Source organism: Protopterus annectens, chromosome 13.part0 (genome assembly GCF_019279795.1).
Source record: "Protopterus annectens isolate FY-2018-M chromosome 13.part0, PAN1.0, whole genome shotgun sequence".
Lineage (NCBI taxonomy): Eukaryota > Metazoa > Chordata > Ceratodontiformes > Protopteridae > Protopterus > Protopterus annectens.
Window position 1 is genome coordinate 1,174,746,111 of NC_056747.1, and position 18,162 is coordinate 1,174,764,272.

The 18,162-nt window shown below is 38.6% G+C and overlaps 1 protein-coding gene across 2 annotated transcripts in view; it reads right to left on the reverse strand.

The window, feature by feature from the left end:
* Positions 1 to 1,235: 1,235 nt before the first annotated feature.
* The window catches only part of ETV4 (ETS variant transcription factor 4), a 748,952-nt gene continuing 732,025 nt past the window's right edge, over positions 1,236 to 18,162 (reverse strand). For both annotated transcript variants that reach the window (XM_044055177.1, XM_044055178.1), the window contains exons 11-12: positions 17,000 to 17,101; positions 1,236 to 3,216 (exon numbers count right to left, since the gene is read on the reverse strand). In XM_044055177.1, the coding sequence (XP_043911112.1) occupies positions 2,995 to 3,216; positions 17,000 to 17,101 (324 nt within the window). In that variant the 3' untranslated portion in view covers positions 1,236 to 2,994. The remainder of the gene's footprint in view (positions 3,217 to 16,999; positions 17,102 to 18,162) is intronic.

Sequence of the window (18,162 nt, forward strand, 5' to 3'; positions counted from 1 at the left end):
TATACATTTTGTTCATTTTGGGCAAAGGATTCTCACTTTAGGTGTATACTGTTAGTAAAATAACAGTTCAAACATACTTTATGCAGCAAGCTAAGATGAAGAATTACATCTACTTTCATAACTACATGCTCCGAGATCATTGTAATCTGTGTTATCTATAACCCAGTTTGCAGAATAATTAGATACTAGGAGGCAATGCTACATTTAATGAGCCAAATCAGCTTGTATCAGCTAAAAACTGCCTACCTTCCAAATGTTTCAGAGCAGAGCTACTCAAAATACCCAGACATTGTGATCTACTTAGATCATTACCAATAAGAGAGTGGTTATGACAGATTGGTGTTTATCAACTGTGTTGGAATACTGACCATGAAAGGAAAAACAAACATTTATATGCATGTTGTGTGTGGTTTTACACTCAAGTATTCAGGATCATACCAACATATATAAAATCTAGCGACAGGTTAAGTGGAGAAAACAGATTCTGAAAGAATGGAATAAAACTGCACCTATCCTGTTTAAAGTTATCATCAGTGTGACTTTCCTGAAAAACATACTTGTATACCCGATCTTTACCAAACTGTAATGATATCCCTCATGCAAATACTAAACATTTGGGTATGGGGAAAAACTATGCCCAACAATGTATTCTACTGGCTATACTTTAAGGTCACCAATTTCTAGTTGTTGCGATCCACTTATCCAGCCAGGACACCACTTTGGTTTAATAGGAGGTGACTTCACAATACTGCAGATTCACTTTTTGACTTCTTTCTTCATTTCGAAATTAAAGTATAATAAACACGCATTTTAATGTGTGTATAATTTTGTATTGTATTTCAGTGTACCAGAAACATACAAGTATCCATACAAAAGAAATAAAACATATACTTGAAATTTATAAGGGTTGAATAGACAGTGCAATGTATAAATAGCTAAAAGGCAAAAAAAAATTGCAAATAAAACAAAAGGCAGGACAACTAACTGGATAATCCACGTTCATGCATTTAGCAGGATTTCTTTGCAGCACTTCATTTATGCTCAAACTTATCTTGTAACAGTGGCAAATTCTAGTCATTTTGTTCAGTCTGAAATAAAATATGTGATGTAAATAAATCTGGAATACTTTGTTTTATGTACAGTACATGCTGTGTTAAAAGGCAATTGTATTTGTTTGGCCTAAATGTAAAAGTATCCCCTTCTGCACAGAGAAGAAAAAATTGGCTTCAAACATGTTCTGATTTTTTTCTTTTTTATTCATGGAGAAGCTAGTCTGCATTTTCACCTTTTATTCTGAGGGTGGATTGTGCAAAAAAATTCATAACACGTACAGGCACTTCACTTAGGTCCCTAATAACCCACATCGGTATGTCTAATAAGAAAACAGTAACATTTATGTGTTACACATACCCAGAGTCATTGTATATGCTACAGTGTGTGTGTGTGTGTATGTGTGTGTGTGTGAGAGCGATACAGTGTATATGCATGGGTGTTCAATGGAGTGCGAGCATGTGTGGCGGCAGTAGTAAAACCTGAAATAAATGTGTGAAGTCATTCAAATCTTCAGTATGTACACAACTTGTGGTCTCCTAATCAGCTTGCCAATTAAAATAAAGGAGTCCAAATGCACAAAAGATAACATACATTTTAAGAAATGGCTACAAATGTATTACTTTCCCCTTTTTTCCAATTACAAAGATTTGTGTGTGTGACAGAAGTGTTTGTGATAAAAATCAGTCTGACATGCAATTTTTGATCCTACACTATGTCATCAAGAATAGGACATTTCACAAATGGTGGAAAAGTTAACTGCCTACAGGCTATCCCTAAGCAGCACTGACATTATGACCAGCGACGTTCAAGATACCTCAAAGGCAATTATGGAGCAGATCTTCAGTTTCTAGGCAACCCTGCTTCACAAGTACTAACATTAACCCTAACCGTCTTCCAATTAAGCACAAAAACACATTTAACAATTACAATTGGACTGCTTCTAAAAGTAAAACCCGTTTGGGGCATTAAACTTGTTTATTATTTTCTACGTGCTGCAGCCCATCTTCTGTTTAGACTGCCACAACCACGTCCTCATTCCTTTACTGACGCTTCCCCCTTATTCCTTTTTTGCTTATTTTTACCCACTCAGATTAAACTTGAGTAGGTCATTTTGACTTACACTACCCTATACTGCATATACATGTTTTGGAAGTGCTAGAATGTTACATGTGGAGTTTTACTCATCCACTAGTGCCACAAGAAATACATGTCTGACCATAGAACTTTGTGGTACAAAAGTCATAAGCTGTCTCATGCTGTATGCACACACATCACAACCCCGTAAAGAACTTGTACAACAGTCCAGTATATATGAAAGATCTATAACTAGGAAAAGTAATAAACACAGTTATTGCTTATAGGATCTGAAAAAAAATAAAAAAGGATTGTGGAGTATAATATGGAGTGATACGCTTGTGCTGGAATGAACAGAAGTTCTATACAAAACAGGACAAGATACAAGCTATCTTTGACTATGCTTATTTATAAATCTTGTGGAAGCTATTTCATAGGTTCATAGGTTAGTACTAGGCTAACTGCCCTTGTGAGCCATTTTAAGCCTAGCCAATTATCCCTTGGGAGACTTGAACCCTGCACCTTGTGTTTGCAAGGCAAACACCTTAAGCATTAGGCCACCCTCCCATTTATCTTCTTCATTTACATTTTTAACTTAAGGCAGATTTTCTATGATGCAACAACCCACTTGTCCATTTCTGGGGAGCAAAAGGACAAATAGAGATTTGCCTACGGCCGCAAATGCAATACTGGACTTTAGTATGGTTCTGAACCTGCCAGTTTTCTTCCCTGAACCCAGTGCTCCAGCCTGTAAGCCAAGGTGAGTCTACACTTTGATTTTTAACACCAGGGGTACTTCAAAGGTGTTTAATAACATAAACATATAAATAATTACTTAGATATGTCATCTGGATACTTGGTTCAACATCAGTATGCAAATCCTTTGCCATAGTGCTGTGAATTCACAACCCCCATATCTGGAATATATGCTGCATTGTCATCCAGATGGGAAAGGGGCACTGTGTCTTCCTCATTCACCTGGCGATCGAATTCTGATTTCAAGGTTGGACGCTGATTGTCAGGGAAAGCCAGTGAAAAAAGAGCTTCAGGCTCACAAACAAACTTGTAGACATAACGTTCTCCAGCCACCTGAAAGAAAACAGACATAATTTTACACAATAATGCTCAACACAATACTTAAGCAGATTACAACAAGCACAACAGTTTTACTACAGGCAGGTAAGAGATGGTCTTTTCCTGCTTTAATTCATCTAAGTCTTAAACCTAGAAATTTACATTTGACATGTACATCTGTGCATGACAATACCCTTGAATTGTACAAATGTAAACTTGGATAAATTAACTCTAATCTAAGGCAGTTTTAAAAATATCATCCATTAGTTTAAAACTGAAAGTTATGTATGCAACAATGATGGATATGTAAGATGTAGGCCCATTTTTGATAACCGACAAAACTACATGCAGCAGACATTAGGACTACTCAGTTGACAAACCTTTCTCAAGCAGCCTTGCTCCTTCTTTCCCATCATGCACCATTTGTTGTCTCACTCTCCAGTTCTTCACCTGGAGCTGCAGTCACTTGAAAAAACAAGAGAATAAGTAGAGAAGGAGGAAAAGAAAAGCCGAGCATATTTCAGGTGTAGACGGGGAGGTACCAAAGGCTTCCATGTTAATGATGACTAAATGATAGAATGACTAAAACATCGAACGGCAGTTCATTATGACAAAAGCATCGGACATTTTAATCATTGAGAGCTGACTATGTCAAATTTCAACACATCGAACTGCAATAGTTGGCCAACGGCTGTGACATTACCATCTTACATGTTAGTTTTGGTATGTATAACGTGATGGTAGTAAATATTTATATTAATTCTAACTTGTGCGCAACTGTTGGGTCGATGCACTGAGATTCGATGAAGTCAATTTTCGATTATTAAAATGTTTGATGCTTTCGTCTCGATGAACTGATGTCCAATGTTTTAGTTGTTCGATCATTTAACATGAACTCGTACTAAAGATGTTTCTAGTTCTTACAGCTCTATCATTATGGTAATATCTGATAAGACAAGGTCCTTCTGCAGTAAATAATGAAACAGAGACCCTAGTGAACAATCTTGAGTATTCACTGCCATGAGAACATATCATGAATATCAGCAGCTTCAAAAGTAGATCAAGATATGATATTGAACTCTGTATGCTTGGTAAATACACTTATTAAAGGTCATGCAGTTGCTATGTTACTATAGTCTAATGGATGTACTTGATGGCCACTGATGTGACAGTAGCCCTTGTAGAATGGGTCCTTGGTTTTGCTGCTACAGGTTTACTATATTTAACACAGCAAAATACTTTACAGCTGGCTGTTCATTTAATTGGCAAGCTTGGACACTGTAGTTTCAATCTTTAAAAAGCAAAGGATTTATCATATTGACAATTGGATTTTGCTTTGCACAGACAGAACCTTACATTTGCCTGCAGACATTTATATGATGCAGTAAGTGTTTACGCTTGTTGGGAAAGAAAACTAGTAGACTGACCATTTGATTTAGAGCTAGACACTGTAGCCACCTTGGACATAAAAGTAGGATTTTAACTTTGAAGACCTTACATTTTGAGGTGCCAGTTGCTTGAATAATGTTAAATAAATACAATATTTTAATGCAGAAAATATTTTTTCTCAGTTTTTAACAGTATGTTTAAAATAAATGTAGTATTTGTCTGAAGGACCCCCCCTTTATCGAAAGTGAGCTGGGCAGGGGTTCTGAAAGAGTTGATAACTCTGTTCTCTTTGCTGAAACAACGTCTACCCAGAATAGGCCCTTCCCTGCAGAAATCTAAGATTTGCCAAAATGGCAGGTTCAAGGGCACCCAGTAAGCTTCTCTAGAATGAATTGGAGGTACAGGGCCCCTAATCAGTGTTTTTAGTTGAAATGTCCTTTCAAAAATGCCTTACTCTTAGGAAAGCTAAGGAAGTTGACTTGAAGCTTATGTGGAAGTTGGATGTTGTGACCATACATGACTTAATGGTACAGCACCTGGAGGACAGCATTAAATACGTCCAAGAGATATTTCAGAACCATGGAGACTGATGCTGCAACTGGTAATGTGCCCTTTCATTTATAACGGTTTTTCTTGAGATACATTAAAATGTTAATTACTTTTTTTTGAGCCTTAGCCTTTTTTATTTAGTTAGTCACCATTACAAATGGTGCATTTCTCATGCATGGTGCATCCATTTACCAGTGGCTGGGTGACAAAATATTTCCACACCCCTTATCCAAAGTACCACTGTCCAATCTTAAACAGCTGACCGCAGTACCAAAACCACTGTTACAATTGTTACAGCTTCTCTTTTCCATAATTTTACATTAGTCAAACATAAAGCCAACTAAGGGATTATTTAAACAAGATCCTTGTTCTACAGTTCATAAAGCAAATACAACCATAAGTCCAGTCATCACCTATCCATTTAATCACCTCTACTTCCTCTTCTGGCCATTACTCTCTTCAGATGTTACTGACCTTTCCTCTTGTGTACCGTCCTTAAACTGCAACCACTGAGTCCTGGTGCTTTACTTTTTATTTGGGTAACCTTCTGGCAGTTTTACTCATCTAATCTTAACCTTTTTACTACCATTTTTAGATCTGATATTGTAGGTGGGTGTCTGGCTTTTCCATATTTTATGAATTTCCTTCTGGGTGAGTAATAGTACTATCACAATAAAATCTTCTGTGACCTAGATAAGTAACCCCCTTACACTATGTAAAAAAATAGTTCCTTCATTAATCTAATCTGTTGCCTGATTATGTTCTTCAACATCTGTTTCACATCTTCTTTATACTTGCTTAATTTCATACACTCCAAAAACCATGTTCTCAGGTCCCCCTTTCTTGGACCCCACATCTCCAGCAATACTCACTCTCCTCTGGGAACATTCTGGATAACCTTACTGGAGTATAAAAACTTATGTTGACACTTCAACCAAAAATTCTATATTGCCTTGATTTTATTGCTGTTTAGGGTAATTGCAGAGTTTTTATCCAGTGTGCCTTTGATACATCCTTTCCAAGAAATCCTTTTCACCTTGCTTTCACCTTGTCTATTATAGGATCTTTGATAGAGATTAACTTTTTCCAGAGTTGAGAAACTATATTATTTCCTACCTTGCCTTCTCTGAGGCTATTTATCCATTGAACAAGTGGTGGCTTGTACTCTCTACATTTTACCCCATTTCATCATTCTTATCCAGCAAGTTAATCCTTCATGCTGAACCCTCGTTCTATCTGGAATATTATACGGCCCTTGCTCTCTATTCCGGGAAGGTATTTCATCTGCTACTACCATTTGAGACCAGTAGTTAATCAGTGTTACTACCATTTGAGTCCAGTAGTTAATCAGTGTTACTACCATTTGAGACTGGTAGTTAATCAGTGTTACTACCATTTGAGATTACCAGTTAATCAGTGTTACTAACTCTTTCTACTACCACCCTATTAACCTAAACTTTTCTAATCTGAATCTCTTTGCTTCCAATCTCTTAATATCATACGGGAAAATACTTTCTGCATTTCCTACCACAAGGTTCTTAAATTTTTATTTAATTACCCACCATTACAAATAATGCTTTCCTCATGCATGGTGCATCTATTTACCAGTGGATGAGTCATAAAATATGCCTGTTGTTACCCCATATTAGCTCTAACATATCTTTATAGCTAATCTCTGGATCCTTTTCTAAAAATCATGTCCTTCCACCTTACTCTGCATGCTCTGGCATTTCCCATAGTATGATAATGTTAATGCTTGACTATATAAAGTGATCCTGGGGTGGATAAGCCTTCCAGCTCCTTTGGTAATTGAACCTTCTCCGAGGCCAATCTAGGTTTGGCATCTTGCCCAAAAATCCTTCATTATTTTTAATAACTTATTTCTATTTTCCTTTTCTATTGCGAACCAAACAGCCTGTCCAAGAAAAAGTAAATGAGGAAGTATGTGCCATTGAAAGATCTGTACCCTTTGATCCTAGTCGAGGCTTAATTTCTCCAGCTTTTCACTGCCTTCCTAATTTTATCTGTTTTTCCTGTATGATATCCTTTTGGCTTCTTCTAGTGACCTTGCCAACCAAATACCTAGATATCTGTCTGCATATCCCTGGATAGGCCTCCTTTAAGTCATTGGTATCCCCTATGTTTATATCTATTGCCTGTGAGTTGTCCTTGTTTATTTTGTACCCTGAAAGTTGGCCAGATTCCCCTTATTTTTTCCATAGCTTCAAAAAAAAAAATCTTCCTTTGGCTTAGACAATGTCAAAATGACATCATCATGTTCCCTTCTTCCCAAAGTATAACCTCTTATTTTTGACTTTTTCGAACAGTTGCTAGGGGTTCCAAATATAGTGCAAATGAAAGTTGGAATAGGGGGTACCCTTGATGGGTTTCCCTATTAATCTATATATTACCTGACAGACATGGTCTTATATCTTTATCTGTGCAGAGGAGTCTTCATATGTACTGTTCAATAGCATAATGAACTTTTTCGGGAAATCCATTCCCCATAATACCTTATATAAGATGTGTCACTCCACTCTGTCAAACACTTTTTCAGGATCCAGACACACTAATGCAACCTGTGATTTTGTTGTCTGGGAGTCTTCTATTATCATTACTGTACGAATTACTCTCCGACCTATCACAAACCCTGCCTGATATTTTGATATTATTCTAACCAATACTTTACTCACTCTTGTTGCTATTATAAACACGAACAGTTTGTAATCATGGTTTGATACTGACATTGGCCGATATGACTTAGAATGCAGGGGTATTTTCCTTCTTTGTGAATTGGGGAGATTATCAATTTTTTCCATGACTCTGAGATTTGGAAGGTTTACATTACTTCATTGAATAACCTGTTCCACATACATTTTTCCTTTCATTCTAATATTTTCCAAATCTTAATTGGAATCCCATCCATCCCAGGAGATTACCCTAGAGACAATTTATCTAATGCCTTCTTTATTTCTTCTTCCATGAACCTCCTCTTTAGATATTCTTTTTCTTCTGCTATAAGTTTCTTGAGCTCTAACCCTTTCAAACATCTGGTCACTCCCCCTCCACTAAGTTATCACTCGACCACGCTGAAGTGTACAGTTGTTCCTAGTATGTTGCCAATATTCTTTGTATATCCCTCCTATGGACTCTTATTTCTGCTGTATTCATATCTCTTAGTCTATATATACCCTGTTCATGTTCCTGCTGTCTTAATCTGAGTGCCATGGCTCTTTAACACGTTGGTGAACTAGCAAAAGATACCATTTGAACTATATTTTATTTTACTAATAACCTTCTATCATTTATTTCCTGTAAACATTTTTAAACTTACATAACTGTTCCTCATCTTGTTTAGTCATAGCTTTCTCCTGCACCTGTAATTCTTTCATTTTTTTTGTTGAAATACCTTTCTTTTCTGTATCTCTCCCTGTTCTTCCTCTCTTTCCATTAGTATAATCTGTCCCTGTATATTGTCTGAAATTATTGCGGTCTTCAACTTTTTTCTCCATTTTTATAATTTAATTCCGAATTCAGTAGTCCTTTACTTTTCAGTAGAGTCTAAGTTGTTTAACTTACAGGTAAGAAAACACCAGCGCCTTCTCCTGACTTCCGTACTGGGATTTGCTAATACTAACATTAATCACATCCCTTCATGAAATTTAAAAAAGTTCTCCCATTATCCTCCTAACCTCTAAAGACTTCTCCCAGTATCTCCTATACTTAGCATGGACAGGAATATGGAGTGCTGCCACAGTTATTAACTTATAAGAAGGAAATCGCCAATGCCTTCTCATGACCTTTGCATTAGGGTTTGCTAACACTAACATTAACGATGCATGATCTGAGAAGAGGATGGCCCCACCTCCATCTGTTGGATCTGATGTGCATTCTCCCTCTGAATATATCCCCAATCTACTCTCAACTATGCTCCTGTGCTCTTGGAATAGTATGTACAGGCCCCTGCTCCTTGTTTACCTTTTATTCCCCAAATGTCTACCATCCCTAACTGATTTAGTAATGCTTTCATTTTTTTCATCCGTTATTATTTTTCATCTTATTCTCTCACTGTAGGCATCCACAGAGGTATGTATCTGGTTCCACTCTCCAACTATTAATAACATCCCTTCCTGAAATTTAAATACTTCTCCCAGCTTCTACCTAACCTCTAAAAACTTTTCCCAGTATCCCCCTATACTCAGCTCAGACAGGAATATAGAATGCTGTCACAGTTATTAACTGGGCTTCATACAATTCCCTAATAATAACATAGCATCCCATGCCATCTACTAATCTATCTGTAACTCCAAAAGGAAGAGCCTAGTATATTATATAACCTGTCCTTCTCAGCGCTCTCTATATAGCCTGATCCACCCAGCATTTTAAATCCATGCCTTCCAAGTTTCAGGTGTTCATTTAATGTCTAGCGAGTTTCTATTAGAGTTAGGATGATATCCCTTCCTTTTTTAGCTAATTTAATATCCTCTCCCTTTTAACAAGGCTAGTTAGCCCATTAACATTCCAGCTAATTACTTTCCAGCTATTCATTAACTTTTTCACATTATTTTCTAGAAAATCTTACCCTAAGACTTATCACTTACTCTTCCCATAGTGGCCAATGTGTTACTTGGTAGGCAGTACTCCCTGTTGTAAAACAGTGATATACTCTTGTATGAAATCTTTGTGACTGGATTTTTTGCTTATAAGCAAAACTTTCAACCAACAGTATTTGAAAAAAAAAAAACATTCAACATTTCTTTAAAACTATTATACATTAAATCCAATATATGCTTCCAAGGTGTGGGTATTCTTTTTCCGTTGTAGCCTCTTGGGAATAATTTTTGCCCCCAAATGTTCACCGTAAGCTACTGATTCCCTCTGATTGTTTTGCTGCAGTATCGTTAACGTTTTTTTGCCAACAACACCCCCTCACCGGAGACCACAGTCTTAGGTTATTCACTAAACCCTGATCAGTTTATTTAAAGGAAAACTCCACCCTAGAACTAAAAAAAAATCTTTTTTTTTTCATTCTTTGTTTCCTGACCTATTTTAACACCTAAAAACACTCTAAGTGCTTTATTTGTAATTTTAGCCTGTTTTCCACACCATGGCTACCAATGGGGCTTTATGTATCAATGTGATCTTGTTCTCCATCAACCCTTTCTCTTTCTCATAATGCTTTGTGTGACTCATGCCAAACTGTGAATTCTCATGCCATTGACATATAATGGTATTTGTGTGAGTCACTGTTATCTTCTTTGCCTTCTGTAAAAGGACTGCTTCTTTTCTGTCTCTAATTACTCTCATTTATGTTTGGCTCAGACCTTGTTTTACACTATACTTAGAAGTTATCCAGCTACAGCCAGAAAAGTAACTAAACTGCAGACCTTGTTCAGGGTATTCTTTAGTAGTCCAAGAGGAATTGATTCTGCAAGGGTCTCTCAGTGCTGTGACAGTTTTAACACCTCTGCAGTAGAGTGGGAGAGGGGACTGTCAATTCCTCTTTTTTTAGAAGCTAGTTTAGCCATTATAAATTTAAGATCTACTTCCATGGGCCATCTTTTCTTGGGATACAGCCAGCCCTGAGAAAATTCCTGTGCCTTCTTCCTACTCCAGTACTCTCGTTGTATCCCCCTGGTTCATAAGGTGAAGTAGAACTGGTATGGTCCTGAGTGATTTCCTTCAACCATTTTACCAACAGTCTCAGGTGACCTCCTATTTTTAGAGAGAGAATTGGGAGTAGGGGGTTTGGAAATGGTGTGGATTGTGGTAAGGTATGAGGGGCTAGCAGTTTTATAACATCTTATTTATTTATTACAGAACTGTTAAATTTGACTGTGAATGTTACATTGCTTGATATTAGAATGTTGTGTAGATTGCTTTCTGAATCCCATGACATCTCTAGAAAATGCACTCATTGCTGTCTCTAAAATATGGAATTCCATCCCTCCCTCTCTCCCCCTCTCTTACATTAATATAAAACAGTAAGTCCCTTAAAATATAACTAAAGGACCTAATGGACATATGGCTTTGCTCATGCACCTCTTCTGGCTAACAAACCTGCAGCCCCTTTCCCATCCTTCTCCTGCTATCCATATCGTTTTAGTCATCAAAAAGATCATTTATTTTCACTCATGTACTCCCAGCTTTCCTACTTACTTCTACTGCCAACCCCCTTGAACCTTTCCTTATCCTTTAGGTTCTTCTACCCTTCACTTTACTCTATTGTTTAAGGCCTAGCAAGAGGTAGCTTTGCATTTTCTAATTTTACTGAAAGGCTTTTCAAGTTTATTTTCTTCATCTGCAAATGTTACAACACTATGTTTTTGTTGTTGTTTGTCTTTCGGCTTTATCCCGGTAAGGGGTCGCCATAGCGGAACTCTTGTCCGCTAATGATTGGCAGTAGATTTTGTGCCAGATCAATGCCCAACCTTCAATGAAGGCACGCCCATTTACACATGCATGTCTTTCAAATGCTACCCAACCACGGGAAGGACATGCAGACTCCACAAAGAAGGCACTCCCAAGCCAAGCTGAGAATCGAACCGGAGAACCTCTTGCTGTAAGGCTTTTCAAGTTTATTTTCTTCATCTGCAAATGTTACAACACTATGTTTTTGTTGTTGTTTGTCTTTCGGCTTTATCCCGGTAAGGGGTCGCCATAGCGGAACTCTTGTCCGCTAATGATTGGCAGTAGATTTTTAAGAAATGCTGAGGTGCCAGATCAACGCCCAACCTTCAACGAAGGCACGCCCATTTACACATGCATGTCTTTCAAATGCTACCCAACCACGGGAAGGACATGCAGACTCCACAAAGAAGGCACTCCCAAGCCAAGCTGAGAATCGAACGGGAGAACCTCTTGCTGTAAGGTAGCAATGCTACCGCCGTACCACCGTAGCAGTCCTGTTACGACACTATGTATGTTAAGTAAATTCTATTTCAATCTTCCACCTTATACTATGAGCCTATTTCAAACGTACCATCTTATACTTTCCCTTTATTGTACATTTTATGTCTTTGCTCTGTTTTCTATATATTTCTGTATATTGTGCATTTTTATTTCACTTTTATGTATTTTGCCATATTTTCCTGAAAAAATTTCCCCAGACCGCTGCTGAAACAGAACAGGCTTATTTACTCTACCAGATCATCCCAGTATACAAATGCAATAAATAAATAAATATATAGTAATAAATAAATTACTATATGTGGAAGACATGTTCTCATTGCAGATTACCATTTGCATTGCCTTTTTTGTCTGAATGAGAACCACTGGACCTTCACCTGTGAGCAATTAAAGCATTCCATAAAGAGGCTGGAATTTATGAGGCTTCTTGAACACAAAAAAGCTAATGGTTTTGACACCAGAAGTACTTCCCCAACTTTTGGCAAGCCCTCTGTGAGTGCACAGAAACAAAATATAACCATAGGAGACAGTTACTAGACAATGGACAAACCAATGTAACTAGTGGTGAGGGAACCACTGAGCTTGGAGTAAGAGGCTGTAGTAGCCTCACCAAGCCCTGTTGAGGCTTGAGGACATCAGATCCAGAGAGGCAGTGCCTTCTCTTCCTCAATTCCATGGCCTCTTTCAAATGTGTTTCAACTGTGCTTCCTCTTGGAGGTAGAGAGTGGGATTTCATCTTGTACGACCAGCCTAGCCTCTGTAGAAGGGAATAAAACCTCAGTTTTCAGGTGGCCACAATGGACATGTCCTTCACAAATTTCTGCTGTGCCATCAGAACTGTTCTCCCAAAAGGAAATAAACCAATTTTAGTACAAGAGGCTCTGTAAGGATCACTGCTTATCTAGATTTCTGGGCAAATTCCTACAAGGAAGAGCCTCTACAATTAACTTCTTTTGATTTTCTAAGAAAACCTGACTCATTTGCAGAATACTACTTCCATATATTCAGTACCACAAGGACCTGGTGCAGTCACATATGGTCAGCAGTCATTTCTCAAGATACTGATTGCAGCCACATATGGTCAGCAGTCATTTCTCAAGACGCTGACTGCAGCCACATATGGGCAGCAGTAATTTCTCAAGACCCTGACTGCAGCCACATATGGTCAGCAGTCATTTCTCACAACCCTGATTGCAGCCACATATGGTCAGCAGTCATTAGCAGTCATTTCTCAAGACGCTGACTGCAGCCACATATGGGCAGCAGTCATTTCTCACAACCCTGATTGCAGCCACATATGGTCAGCGGTCATTAGCAGTCATTTCTCAAGACGCTGACTGCAGCCACATATGGGCAGCAGTCATTAGCAGTCATTTCTCAAGACGCTGACTGCAGCCACATATGGGCAGCAGTCATTTCTCACAACCCTGATTGCAGCCACATATGGTCAGCGGTCATTAGCAGTCATTTCTCAAGACGCTGACTGCAGCCACATATGGGCAGCGGTCACTTCTCGAGACCCTGATTATGCTTACTCTTTTACTTCTCTGTAAGGAGGGCATTCTTAAATATTTACTAGATTAAAAAAAAATGAAATATGTTTAACCTCCACTCACCAAAACAGTCCAGATGGCTTTGAAGCTGAATTATATAAACATTTCACAACAATTTCATACACACTTTAGCCGTAACTATGAAAGCTGGGTTAGGAGGTAAGAGTCTCCCCTCTATCCTAGAAAGAAGCTGAGATATTGATAATGCAAACGAAAAACTATTCCACTCATTTAGACTAATAAAGTCTTATTTGTGTGTTAAATGGATACTATAAATAATCTGCCTTAATTAATAAGGAATATATCACTCACTTTGTAATTACACGTTATGCAGATCTTCATATTTTATCCCAAACATACAGACCCAGGAGATCATAAAAACTACTTTTCATTCAAAAAAACATAAAAAACCCATTTCAAATAGAAATGTAATAGGGAACTAAAAAAAAAAAAACTAAGCCTATTAAAATGCATTACAGTCTGGAATTACAAGCCATTTAAATCTGCATTCTCAATCTAGAAGAAAATGTTACAACTAAAATATCTACAGAAACAACTTCACTTTGTCTGTCTGTCTGTCTCTAACACCTTGATTCACTTTGTCTGTCTGTCTGTCTCTAACACCTTGAGAACAGGAGAATGTCAGTCTACACATTTTAGTATTCAGTACTAGGATGTAGACAGCACTTAGGAGGATTCTGATCTACCTGCCTTAGGTTTGCTCAACGTGCATTTCCTCAGAGCAGTACTATTTGATTTTCTTACTGTAGTGTTAGTTTTACTTTATCCAGGACCACTTTTATTTAAAGAGTTGAACAAAATTATTAATTTTGCACCAAGTTAATGCAATTTTTGAATTGCCATATTTAATTAATTGGGTGTTGGGTCAGGGGGCTTGCTAAAACTGATGCCCCTCTTTATGGCCTAAATCTAGATAAGCATTGCCTCCCTGAAAAATGGATATCACCTTTTTTCATCCACTTTTATATGATTATTTAAGGCCACACCACAGACTGGATTTCTGACTGATAATGAAACAATCTGACTATGGGAACACTAGGGTAGCATTCTCTTGTAAAGCTTCAGCTATCATGGCTAACACCTTGGTGAAGACTGTGGGTGACAAAGAATTCGCACACTGTAACACTTTGTACTGGAAGTGGTACCCAACTGGACCAAACCAGAGAAGTCTCCTGTGCAGATTTTAAATGTTAGTGCATCAAAAGGCATCAAAAACCTGTCCAAGGATACCACAAATGTATCATGCAGGAGAAAAGGGATGCTCCCATGTAGTGAAGCTGATGATGTTGAGATTCAGACTGAAACAGAGGTCATCTGACCCCTTGTGAACAATAAAGTCAACATTAAACCCTAGGACATTGAGACAACCGCTACATTCTAAGTCTGTTCAAGAGCGCTCACTTCGATGGTCTAATTGATCAGCTCTTTCTAGCAGGAAACTGTTGCGTTCAGAAAGTGACAGTGATCCAAGAACTCACTGATCCATAATAACGGTTCTTCCAAACTGTGGCGAACCTGGAAAAATTGCACCTATGGAAATTCCATACTGAATAGGGTGGAGTAAAGATTAGAGGAGTCATCCTCCTGGGTCACTTTGAAGCACCAGAGGAGTCAAGGTGCTGTGATGCTTAAGGGCTTTCCTTAGGAGATAAGGAGGCTTCTTCCTCCAAAATTTTGAGGTTGTCAAGGAGTGAAAGTAGGTTGAAACTACAGAAATAAAGTTTGTTTCACTGTCAAGAGCTTGTCGGTCTTAGAAAGGTTGGCCAAACAGCACTTTCCCCAAGAAATAAGCATTCAAAATGTTATACCTGAGCTTCTCCCTTCAAGGAAAACAACCCCAAGTTATTCCATCACATGCAAGAACACCCAGAAACCTCTGGATGCAGCCAGAGTGCCAACAGAGAGTTTCAGTAGCACACATAGTACTCTAATATCAAGAATACATACAAAGTCACCCATAAATCCTCCTTCTTCTATGACTCAGGGAGTTCATCAAGTTTGAATGGATGGAGTTGGAAGTGGTCCAGTGAGTTGCTATGCCACACTGTTAATGGCATCCTAAATAACTGGATCCAAGGGTAAGGTTGACTTAGGGCTCCTCAGCCTCCTTCCTCAGACACCTTCCCAGAAACTTCTTAAAGGAAGGGATAAGGGGCTTGAAGCCAATCCAAGCTCTTCTTCATAAGAATGAGCAAATCTTCAAAAGTAGGATCATGCAGAGGAAATCACATGGAAGCAAGCATCTGACAGACTGATGTTACTTGTGCAACTGAGAACCAGTGTTTTATCACATGCTTACAATGAGCATTATGAACTGGGGAAAGGCCTGTGTTAGCTCTTCCCTGAGTTTCAGAATCAGTTCTCTAATGGTGCCCTCTCACATTCATGACTCAAGCTCAAGAAGACTTAAGCATCTGTTTTATATCCAGACTTTGAGGTATGAGGCCTGGTGTGGGACTGTCCCAGAAGGAGAGTCCTCACTCCCAAGTACTACCAATCCATTAGTGTATAACTTAAAAATTAGTATTCCAGGGCCAGGCTCACTGACCATGAGCTCTAGCATATGCGGGAGCAGAGAGGTACAAGAACCACAGGAACATTTCCTATAGTGGAAGCTGAGAGTGGACCTTCTACAGTCCCTTCACTCACAGTTGAGGTTAAGGATAGGTTCAGGCTCAACCCCTTCTTACCTGATGTTCAGCTCACCACCCGCTGGTTTCAGTAGGCCATTTGAATACTGGAATTACTTTGAAGAGGATAAGGCTTAAGCCTGCTCTCCAGCTGTTTCTCCTTGTGATCATACTTTGATCAAACGTTCAGGCTTCAGGAGGACCTTGTCCTGCATTCTCTGTACAAAGCAGCATTCACCAGTGCCATTTTGTTGTTCATAAAGTAAGCCAACAATTTTCCTCTCTTTTGGGCATCTGGCTTGAACTGCTGATATTTATTGGTGTTGTTTTATTCTTAGAGGCAGAACAGGCCATGCCAGTGTATGTCTTGTCTGGTAGTCAGATGACCACAAGAACACTATGTTTTTTTACAGCTACTGTCCCCCGCCCCCAGCTGTCAGCCACTGTAATAAGGCAGGTAGAAATGCTTTGTGTCACTCTGGGGCTCATTTTTCCCCACACATGCTTAACATCTGGTAACACATGGGGGTTGCTATATCCTTAAAATGAAATGGTGTTCATGGGAGTGATGAGACTTCCCAGAACAGTTTTGAGTTACCACAATAAAGAATAAGGAAGAAGCCTCCCCCATGCTAAATATGAATATGAAAGGCAAGCATTCTGATACTTGAAATGGCTGCCCACATGAGAAAATACTGCAGGAAACATCTGATGCTCTCATAATAGTTAAATCTGGTACAGACTTACCTTCTGCATGATGCCTTTCTCATAGTAGTATCTGAGAGATCGACTGAGCTTGTCATAATTCATAGCTGGTCTATTCTTTTGCATTCCCCAAAGCCTTGCTACCTAGAGACACCAAAACAGAGTAAACAAATAAGTAACACAAACCATCTGACAGGTGCTTTCACTGCAAGCTTTTGTGTACAAGGTTTCATATACATTGTGAACATGTGTGACAGCTGTACTGAAAAAAAAATCAAGAACCCAAATCACTTATTACACACTTTAAGTAAGAGTGCTCTTGAACAGATGGTTAAAATGGAGGCAGTAATACAGCTGGCAAGGCCCCCCCCCCTTTTTTTTTACACCTCTGTCTATTCTTTTACCTCCTATCAGCTTCTTTCTAGCTGCAAGAACAATTCCTCAGACCCATCAATCCCTATTGACCTGTACAGTCTGACACGTACTACCCAATTTCAAACCCCCACAAGTGAGGCACTTCACCCTGTGCAGAATGTGGTCTTACAATTCCAGGTGGACATTCCAGGTCTCAAGATTGGATTATGAGTTAAATTCTCTTATTGGCAAGGTGTGATAGGCAAGTTTGGCTAAGGCAGCCTTTATTCCCAGTTTTCTGTCCCTTTCTTTGTCTCTGAAGAGGAGATCTAGTTACAGCTGATGTGATTATGAATATCAGCCATATGTTCTTACTCTTCTACCCATTACATAACTTATTCACTTGGACTTCGTGTGTAATCAGCCTCTAAAAGGAGCTATGTGTATGTAATACATCTACACTCCATCCCAGGTTATCCCTCGGCGCTCCATACCATTCTTGAAAATAAACCACAGCTGCATTAACATACCTTCATGTTTGAATATTAGGATCACACTGCTACAGTATTACTTATTTTCTTCTGCATTTCTGCATTTAATTGAACGAGATCATCAGACAGACAGCCTGACTTCCAGAGCATAGACAGGCATCACATTGTGACTTCTCCAGGGTGGAACTTCTCTATGCTGAGAACATCACCAGGATGCTTGAGACCAGAGGAAGCACAGAAACCACTGACAACAGGCTGGAGTGTTTCTCCCTGGGCCTCCATTGAAAATGGGCTCTGTCCCAATCGGACTTTCCCGGTAAACAAATATTAACTAAATAAATAAAAATTTTCTAAGCAAAA